The following is a 10,404-nucleotide window of genomic DNA, read 5'->3' on the forward strand; positions in this document are numbered from 1 at the left end:
GGGTGACTGTCACTTCTGCAAGAGTCCCTGCATCTCCCTTTCATTTCCCCACAGTCAGCTCCATGTCTGGGCTTTTTCCTTTCCTCAGGAGCCACCCCACTCTTGCTCGTATCCTGCTGGCCAGGCCCCTCACTTACCAGTGCTGCCTGCCCCTCTGGTTATGACTTTCTGAAGCTTCTCCTGGATGAGCAGAGAGGGGCTCCCACCCTCGCCACGTCCTACAGCCCCTTGTCTGCTTTATGGCTCTCCATCCTCAAAAACCACCAGGCCATCTCTATCCTTCTCCCTAAATCTCAGAGTCAAATCACACCCCGTGTGTGCACAGTACTTTCCATTTGGCACCATCCTCCCATTTCATAGCCCAGGAAAGTAGGTCCTTCAGGTGAAGACCCATTAGGGCAGCAATCTGGCTTCACCACTTCCTAATTCTGTGACTCTGTGCAAAGCCTGTCACTATTCAGCACCTCAGTTTTCTCAGCTGTGAAATGGGCATAGCAATCATTGTGGCATGTGTGAAGGGCCCAGCATGGTCCTTGGCACATTGAATTTGCTCAGGAGCTGAGAATTCCCTTTCCCATGGTGAGCGACCTGGGCAGGAGTTGCAAACTCATGGCCCTTCAGCTAAAGCCAGACATGGACTTCTTTTATTCGGTTTACATCGTGGCTTCTCTAATCTGAATTTAAATATTTTTAGAAGACAACACAAATATCTGAGAGGGTCAGACACTTCAGTTGTGCGAGTAATGGAAGGACACAAGTATTGTGACTCTGATTATATTGCTAGCCATCAGCAGGGCCCAGTATCTAGTAGGTGCTCAATGCATGCTTATTGTTCAGGATGAAGATAACAATCGAGCTAGGACCAAGAAGTCTTATTCATGGCAATAAACAGTGTCATGAATGAGAGATTCTTGTGATTGAAAAACCAAGCTGGGTAAGGCGACAGTGAGCAATGGGGCTGCTATTTCAGCTTGGAAGACCTCTCTAAGGTGGTAACATCTGAGCCAAGGCTGGAGTAAACACAGGGGACAAGCCATGAAGCTCTCCAGGGACTGTCTAGCTGGAAGAATAGCAGGTACAATGATACTGAGATGAGAGCAGGGAGGTGACGTGCTGGAGAAAAGCCGGTGAGGAACTAGAGGAGTGGAGGACAGAATACCAGAGCTAGATTGTGTGTGTGCTCTAGGGAGCCTGGTAAAGATTTGCCTTTTACTCTGGGGAAAATGGCGAGCCACTGGAAGAAGGCAGAAGAGTCTACTGCTTGGAGCCTGCTTCCATCCAGTGGCATGAAAGCCACCAGCATCTCTAGGCTTGCTCTGGCTCAACGGAGCTTCAGGGGAGCAAAGGAAATTGTTCTCGACAGTCCAACCCATAGTCCTGAGGTTGAAGCTCATTGGATGGTCTTGGGTCACGTGCCCGTCCCTGAATCAATCACTATGTGTGTGTGGGGGGAGGGGGGGGTGCTCTGATTGGCTAGGCCCAGGCTATATGCTCATCGCAGGAGCTAGGAAGTGGGGTCAGGCCTAAGGAAGTATGAGAGCTTAGTGTGGGAGAGCCCCCCCCTCGCCCCCCACAGAGAACCAGAGTCACTTTCTAGAGGCAGGGAGTTTCCAGGCATGGGCACCTCTCAAGGCTGGGGTCATAGCAGAGATGGCAATGCCACCAAGCACCTTATCCTGTTCTTTTCAGAGGCCCAGCATTGTGGTTCTCAAAAGCTTTGGCTCTCCAGTGAGACTCCTTGGGTTCAAATCCCAAATCTGCCACTTGCCACTTGGGTGACCTTGAATCATGTCAGATTCCACAAAGCAGAGCCTGTGGGGGAGATTCTGGGGTATATGGTTTATTGGGAATGAGCCTTCAGGAGGAATCTACAAAGGATTGAGGGGGATAGGCTAGGAGAGGAAGAAGTAGGGCAGAGCTGTGGGTGCGATAGTAGTTTAGTTTCAGTCTGATCCTGGACTAGGGTGGGAGATGCTCTGAAACATGACTAACACCATGGCATGGAGTGGTCCCACCTTTTGATGAGGGTGTCCCAAACACTCTGTATTGCTTTCTTAGGGCAGCAATAACCCAGTGCCACAACCAGGGTGGCTTAGCAACAGAAGTGCATTGTCTCACAGTTCTGGAGGCCCGAAGTCCAGGAGCAAGGTGTCAGCAGAGCCCTGAGAGTTATGTGTGTGGACAGATCCTTCCTTGCTTCTTCTAGCTTCCGTTGGTAGACAGTAATCCTTGGCCTTCCTTGGCTTGTAGGTGCGTCACTCCATTGTCATGGCCATGTCCCTGCGAGTGTTAGTCCCGTGCCTCTTTTCCCCTTCTTATAAGCACACCAGTGGTATCGGATTGAGTACATGTTGTTCACTATGGCCTCATTTGACTGATTACATTCTGCAGTGACCCTATTTCCAAAAAGGTCACATCCAAAGGTACTGAAGTTTAGGACTTTAGCATATCTTTTTTAGGGGACACAGTTCGACCCCGGCAATGGGCCAGGCTTTTGTACTTCTACTCCAGACAATCACTTTTCCAGTGTTGTCAGAGGAGGGGCAGCTGTGTGCTTTAGCAGGGAACACTCACAGCAGCCGGGGGATGGGCGCATCGGCCAGTAAGGGGGACCTGGGTGGAGCACCCACAGCATCTAGGCAGGCAAGTTGTTTGACCTCTCTCTGCCTCAGTTTCCTCATTTGGAAAATAGAAGTTGTGGAGTGCCTACCTTAGGGAGAGGTGGGGATTCAGTGATTCATATTCTTAGAACAGTGCCTGATACATGGTAAGAGCTTTGGAAATGTTAGCTTGTTACAAATGCCATGGGCCTTGGTCCATGGTGACAGGCTCTCTGAGGAGTAGCAAGTTTCATTCTCAGCTCACAGATCAGCCCATACTCATCCTTCCCAGCTGATTCCAAAAGCCCCAGAAGAGTTACTTTACTACAAACAAAAATGCGGAATGAGCCCTTCAAGGCCCTCCAATGCAACTCTCCATGATCATTCTGCAGATAGGGAAACTGAGGCCCAACAAAAACCTTACCCAAGTAATATATGGGAGGCAATATGGTGGTAGTTAACAGATTTTGGAATCAGACAGACTTAGGCTTGAATCCCTGCTGAGTGACCCTGGGTCAGTACCTCTGCCTCTCTGGGTCTTAGTGTCCTTGTCTCTAAAACAGAACATCATTATAAATAAGGTTGAACAGTAAATGATACTCTCTAAATGCTTATTAAATGTCAGCTGCTGTGTTACGTCAATATCACCATGATACATGGCACGTATGTGGCTATTCTGGAGGGAGGGGGACTTAGCCCAGTCCCCCAGGACACCCTGGCCTGGGAGTTTTCAGCCCCAGCCCCTTCCCCCTGGCTCTGGTCCCGCATGCTGGCTTCGATCTCAGCAGAGGCTCCTGCCCTGCCTGGGCTGTGGGCCCACCAGGAAATCGATACCGGATGGCTGTCATCCCTCCCTAGTGCAGTTGAGCTGCCTAATTGCATGGATGTTGGTACGGCCTCCAAGGCCTCGTTCGTCAGAGCAGTGTGGTTACAGCCGTGCTTGGCTGAGAGGTACATTCATTATGGAGACAGCTTTTATCGGGACTTCCAGAGGGACTGGGGAGGAGGAGTGAAGCAAGCAGGCACGCTTCAGCCCCGGGGTGCAGCAGGCTGCCTGTCCAGGCTGCTGATAATAACAGCCAGCATTCACTTGGGGCTCACTGTGTGCCAGGCATAGTCCTAAGGGCTTTACAAATACCAACTCCCAGCAGCCCTGTAAGGTGAGTACTAGGGGGATCGTCCTGGTTTCCATTTTACAGATGAGGCAACTGAGGCTCAATGTGGTGGGGCCTTGTCCAAGTTCACTCACATCATACATGAGCCAGTTTCTGCAGGGCCTGGGGTTGAGTCCCTGCTGTGTACGGCCTCTCCGGGATAAGGATGTTGACAAGGAGGATACCAGTTCTAACACTGGCAGGACTCGGGTGTGAGGCTAAGAGGCACCTTACATGCCTACTTTTACTAAGCTCCAACTCGCTGTGATGGGAATGAATAGCCCCATTTTATGAATGGGCCAATTGGGCTGTGGGAGGTGAAGGCACTTGTCCAGTGCCACACAGCTGACCAAGGAAACAGCTGTTTTTCTTTTCTCTTCTTTTCTCTTCTCTTCTCTTCTTTTCTTTTCTTTTCTTTTTTCTTTTCAACAGGACATGTCTGGCTCCAAACCGAGGCTCTTAACCAGCTCCCCTCTGCTGTCTCCTACCTGCTTGCTGTGTGGCTTTGGGGAGGTCACTGCCCCTCTCTGGGCCTCAGTGTACTTTTAATCCATCAAGGAGTCTTTTCTGAGTTCCCACATGCCTAGATTGTTGGTGGGGGGTCGGGCAGGTACACAGAGGGAGGGGTGCCATGTCTCTGCTGTCAGGGTGTCAGATACCTGCTTCCGGTGTTCTCCAGTAATTCTCCCACTTAGAACATGATGGTTGGGGAACTTGCTAGCAAGGCTGGTGCAGCCCCAGAAATTATGATTCAGGAGGCCTAGGGAGGGGCCCAGGAAACTGCATTTAAAGAAACCCCCAGGGGATTTCAGGCAGCCACAGGCCATAAGGAACTAGAATTTTGCACTTGGATCTTTTTTTTTTTAATATTTTTATTTATTTCTAGGAGAGAGGGAGAGAGAGACAGCGTGAGCAGGGGAGGGTCAGAGAGAGAGGGAGTCACAGACTGAAACAGGCTCCAGGCTCTGAGCTGGCAGTCAGCACAGAGCCCGACGCGGGGCTCGAACCCACGAACTGCGAGATCATGACCTAAGCGAAAGTCGGACGCTTAACCGACTAAGCCACCTAGGCGCCCCTGCACTTGGATCTTAATTCAAAAGCCTTACGAAGAGAATATGTTCTTCATCCAAAGCCTCAAGAAAAGCCTTAGTCATTTACCAAAAAATACAAGCTTTTAGGGGCGTCTGGGTGGCTTAGTCGGTTAAGCGTCCAACTTCAGCTCAGGTCATGATCTCACGGTTCGTGGGCTCGAGCCCCTCATCAGGCTCTGTGCTGACAGCTAGCTCAGAGCCTGGAGTCTTCTTCGGATTCTGTGTCTCCCTCTCTCTCTGACCCTCCCCTGCTCGTGCTCTCTTTCTCTCTCTCTCTCAGAAATAAATGAAAAAACATTTTTAAAAAATACAAGTTTTTAGAATTGTAAACATAATATGTGTTCACAGTTCATGTTAAAACAGTCAAACTGTATAGGAGAGTGAATTGATAGTTTTCAGCTTCTCTCCCTCCCTCTCTGCCTCTTGGAGCTGCCCAAAGAAAACTATTCTTCAATTGCTTATTGATCACTCATCTGGAGCCAAACACTGTGTGGGGCATTGGGGACAGCAGGGAAGCACACAGTGACAATGACCTTGGCAGCTAATGTTTATCAAGTGCTTTTGGTGGCCGGGCGGATCTAGAGATCCTTATGGTGCTAGGGGTGAGATGGAGGGGTGGGGGTGGGGTACTCTGATTATTCCCCTTTCTGGAGCAGGGCCAGGATCCTGCATTTTGGCACGCACACCTCATATGTCTCTGACCCCTGCTGAATGTGAGAACCATTGTCCCAGCTTTCCTGGGAGATGGGGACATGAAGAGACGGTGGAGGTGGTGGGACTTTGAAGAGCGGCGGAGAGCAGCCCCCCAAGAGGGGGAGAGCCAGGGCAAAGGTGCAGAAGTGGGGTGGGCTCACCCTGCTGGGTTCCTCTCAAGCAGTGCGGCGGAGCCCTGGTCCACCCCCCGACCCCAAGGTTGCTAGCCCCTAAAGAATCTCCCCCTCCTTCCTAAGATGTGCAGTTTTCCCAGCCCCCCAGCCTCTGGGTGATCCCAGCTGCTTTTGTTATCTCTTATTAGTCAAATGGAACAGTAATTAAATGTGAGAATAATAGACTCAGAGACAGAAAAAAAATTGTAAAGCACAAAGGAAAAAAGAATACCCTTCTCAGGGCTCTGCAGTAATTGGAAGCCTTAATTGTGTCATGATAAGGAAGGCTGACACCCTGGTGTTCCCACTCTGCCAGACGACTGAAGGCAGCCAGCAGGCCTCTGGATGTGGGCGTGTGTTGCGGGGGAGGGTCCTAAAGATGTGAGTCGTTAGTACAGGGGGCCAGGAGACACCAGGTCACCTGGGCCACCATGGGGGTCTGTGAGGCCACGGCATGAGGCAGGCCATCGTCCTGAACTAAACCAGACCCTGTGGGAAAAGAAGAAAGTCCAAACTGCCTCCCTCCACTCCATCCTCACCCTCCTGCTGGCTTTGCCTGGCAAACTCCTATTCATTCCTTCAGGCTCAGCCCCAACGCCTCCACCTCTGGGAAGCAGAGATAATCCTTGCATTCCTCAGGCTGTGACAGCACTGTGACAGTTCAGGTTCTGCATGTTCCCGTTACCATGTCTGTTTCCCGCCACCCACAACCCAATAAGCACAGACTCCCACAGACTGGAGTCGTTTGTCCCACCTCAGGGTCCTCAGAATAAGGTGTGGCCCTGAGCAGGTGCTGATGGACATTTATCTGAAGAACAAATGAGTTTTGTCAAATCAACCCCTGGGGTTGGTCAGCTCTGGCTTCAAACCTCTCCTTTCCAATTAAGTCTTGCCCCAGTCAGTACAAAACAAGCAGACTAGAGTTTTTTGAACTTCTTTCTTTTTAATGTTTGTTTATTATTGAAAGATAGAGACAGAGCATGAGCTTGGAAGGGACAGAGAGGGGGAGACACAGAATCAGAAGCAGGCTCCAGGCTCTGAGCTGTCAGCACAGAGCCTGACGCAGGGCTTGAACCACAAGATCACAATCTGAGCCGAAGTCAGACGCTTTACTGACTGAGCCACCCAGGTGCCCCTGAACTTCTTTAAGTGTCATTCAAGGTCCTTTGTGACCTCACCCTAACCTACTTCTTCAGCAAGGCTTTTTGAGTGTGTTCCAGAGAAACCTGCCTCAGAATCACCTGGGGCTGATGTAGATCCGCTGGGTCAGCATCTCAGGGAGTCTGAGGAGCCCAGTCTGCAGGAGGAGCCCCCGGGTGACAGGAGGTGGTGACAGGCCGGGGCTGCACTGAGCACAGATGGTGGGCCTCCGTTGGAAATCCAAACAGACACACTTCTCGCCAACCCCGAGGACTGCAGTTTTCTCCTTTGCCAAGGAGTAAAGTTATCTAAATTAAACACAGTGCTCCTAATGAAACAACGAGAGTTATTACATGCTCCACTACCTCCTGGCAAAGCCTCTAATTGACTCAGCTACCCCGGGAAGGCACTGAGTACATCCTATGCCGTCCACCTCCACCCTGCCAGAAGGGAAGGGGCTTTGAGGCTGGAAGATAGCTCGGCTGAGAGCCTAACTGCTTCAACTCACCAATGTTCTAGGGCTGGGATTGCCTGCCCTGGGGAGGCTGCGGAGGGGTCAGAGCAGGCCTGTGCACAGAGCCCCTTCCCCAGCCTGCCCTCCAGCCAGCATTGTGCTCACACGCCCCAGGATGGCTTGGCAGGCAGGGCCTTCCCAGCCAGCCCCGGGCTGCAGGCCTGAGCCCCTGTCTGGTTTCACAGCCGGCAAGCTCCTTGACTCTCACACTCCTATACCTTCTGCACTTCCGGTCATCTGTCCCTAGACTGTCCCTCCTCTCATTCCCCCAGCTAGTAAAATCCACCCTATGTCACCTTCTGCATAAGACTTGCCCTAACTATTCCCATACCTCCAGTAGAAGGAGCTTCTCCCTGTCCTGTGTTCTCACAGCAACGTATAATAATCGTATGAATAGAAGCTAACATTCACTAAGCACTTACTACGGGCTGAGCCCTTCGTCTCCTGTCTGGATTCTCACTGCTATAGGTCCCCTGTCCCACTCCGTCCAGCCTGGTGAGGGAGTGGAAGGAATGGGGACTTGGGCTCTGAGGGGGCCTCATGGGGTCCCTGGGTGCTCCAGGTTAGAATGAGAAGCAGCACAGAGATCCCCATATTCCAAGAGACACAGATGTGACCCAAGAGGCAAGGGGATCCCACAGTGAGGGTCCAGGGGAGTCTCAGACAGTGTGGACCGATGACCACAGAGCAGGCAGGGGCAGGATGCGTGCAGGGGAGGAAGGGTATGGCTAACGTCATTGTCAAGGTGTTCACAGGGTCTCCCAGCCCACAGGCTCCTATTGCAAGGGGGTGTTAACCCTCCTTTTATGGAGAGGCGGGACTTACTTTTTCCCCTTGAATGTGGCATGTGGCTATTGCACAAGGATGTTCTGTGGCTTCTGAGGCTGTGTCCTAAAAGGTTTGGCTTGGTTTGCTTAGGTCACTTGCTCTTGGAACCCACCACGAGGCTGTGAGGGGAGCTCAGGTGACCTGGAATGTCAACGTGTAGGTGTCCCAGGTCCCAGCCAACTTCAGCTGCTGAGTGAGGGAGGCTTCTAGGTACCTCTAGCCTCAGCCACTGCCTGACTGCAAAGCACAGAAGACCCTGAGTGAGAACCACTTAGCTGAGTGCCATCTACCAGAACCATCCAAGAGAATCATACCAATCTTGGTATCATTTTAAGCCACTGAGTTTTGGGGGCGATTCCTTAGGCAACAATAGAAAACCAACATAGGACCCCAGGAATGGGGTTGCAGGGGCGGGGAGATTTAGTTTCCACCTACTGGCGGAAAGGGAGTTTGAGACAGAAATGAAGTTCTAACCTAGAAAGTCACAGTTTTTATATATTTGGGTTTTAGACTCGAGGTCATACCCTTTTTCCAGCTGTGTGACCTTGGGCAAATCACTTATAAGCTTCAGTCCTGATAGAGGAATGGTTGAAGTGTGGAATGGTTGAAGGACTAAAGGAGAGGGGAAGTGGCTAGACTCACCTGGTATCGGTAGCCCTGCTCTCCCTCAAGACTGGACACAGATGGTGGAGGCCCCTGGCCATCTCCCTCGCTACCTCTCCATTTCCACTCCAGGCTCATGCTGACATCTGGACACTTGTATACAGCTCCTGGGCACACATGTGTTCTGCTTCCCTCTTCCTTTGCTGCTACAGTGAGCTGGGAGCCAAAAGCCAGATGATCAATGGCCAGGCCTGTCTGGATGAGCTCTCTGCTCATTACCAGTGCCTGCCACTTCCACCCCCTCCTCTCTAAGGACAGTTTAGCAGGTGCCTAATTAAGAGCAGGTATGAGACAACCAGAAATCTACTTCTCATCCCTGCCCCCCAGTCTTCCCAGAGCCAGAGTCCTGGCTGCTCAAACTGCCTCCTTTGATAGGGCAGAGCATCGATGAAGATCCAGACCTCCTCCCCCAGGAGGTTTTGAGGCTTCTGGCCAGTCATCTCTTGTGCTGGACATTTAGCCTAAATAGTTACTCTTGGTCCAGATAATAATGACCCATTTACCAAGCACTGGAGTGAGGACCAGGCATTTTTCATGGACACCTCCCTCAATCCCTACCACATCTCCATGGTGGGGAATGCAGTAAAGTCAATTTGATGGAGGAGAAACTGAAGAACAAGTGAATCACTTTACCTGGGTGCTACTTGGGCTGGAATCAGGCCAGTCTGACTCCCAGGGTTCCCTACTTTCAAGGGTGATCAAAATAGCCTCCAATTTCAAGCAGCATCCTGTCTGGTGTTTGACGGAAGAAATGCCGTCGCTCTGATCAAGATACAGGTGAACTGGCTTACTCATTCACTCACTGAGCACCTGTGAAGCACCTGGCTCTGTTTTGGGTGAAAGGATGGTGCAATACACAAAAAGAAGTCCCTGCCCTTACAGAGTTTACCCTCTAGCGGTGCAGGGAGGTAATGTCCCTTGCTGAGGTCACAAAGCCAGTGAGTAGCCCGTGGGCCCGCCAGAAGCCAAAGGGGTGGTCCTGGGGAAAGGCTCCATCTGATAGCTCAGGGGCAGGCCAGCCAAGGCTTGGAGAACAGAAATTGCTTTGGCAACAGACTGGTCAGCATTCCAGTCTCTCCACCTTGCAACCCTGGGCAAGTCACTCCACCCTGGGCAAGCCTCTGCTACCTTCTGGGTGAATGGGGATGGTGGGGCCCGTGGTGAGACATGAGATCTGGCAGGTGCTAGGTACTGGCTCTTCCTCTCCCCCTTTTAGAGAGTTTCGGCTTCTTCCACTTCCTGCGCATGGGCCACCTTGACTGTGGTCAATCCTAATGAACTTGAAAGAGATCTGGGCACACCTTAGCTTGAGCAGTCTCCTCTGTTTTCTGTACTCTCATCAGGCTCCTGAGGTGTGGAGGGACAAGGCTTTGGAGTAAGCAGGCAGATTAATGGTAAAAGGTTACAGCACATAAAGCACAAATTGTAAAAGAAAAGATTGAAAAGATAAGTCTGGCAGTGTATGAGAGTAGATTAGAGGGGTGTGTATCTGTCATATCAGCTCTTGCCACAATAATGCAGCATAACAAACCACCCCCAAACTCAGTG

At 51.3% G+C, this 10,404-nt stretch overlaps 1 protein-coding gene across 2 annotated transcripts; it reads right to left on the reverse strand.

Moving 5' to 3' along the window:
* Window positions 1-6,669: 6,669 nt before the first annotated feature.
* On the reverse strand, window positions 6,670-9,708 carry LOC144221185 (uncharacterized). 2 transcript variants are annotated; one of them, XR_013331978.1, is made up of 4 exons: window positions 9,490-9,708; window positions 8,836-9,012; window positions 8,191-8,430; window positions 6,670-7,159 (listed from the first exon to the last, which is right to left on the reverse strand). XR_013331978.1 is itself a non-coding variant. In XM_077751631.1 (3 exons), exons 1-3 carry the CDS (start codon window positions 9,649-9,651, stop codon window positions 6,986-6,988), a joined length of 513 nt encoding a protein of 170 aa, XP_077607757.1. In that variant the 5' UTR covers window positions 9,652-9,708; the 3' UTR covers window positions 6,670-6,985. The 2 variants fall into 2 exon arrangements, 1 of the variants encoding a protein (XP_077607757.1); XM_077751631.1 differs by lacking the exon at window positions 8,191-8,430.
* Window positions 9,709-10,404: the final 696 nt, after the last annotated feature.

Source organism: Crocuta crocuta, unplaced genomic scaffold (assembly GCF_008692635.1).
Source record: "Crocuta crocuta isolate KB4526 unplaced genomic scaffold, BGI_CrCroc_1.0 scaffold69-1, whole genome shotgun sequence".
Classification (NCBI taxonomy): Eukaryota; Metazoa; Chordata; class Mammalia; order Carnivora; family Hyaenidae; genus Crocuta; species Crocuta crocuta.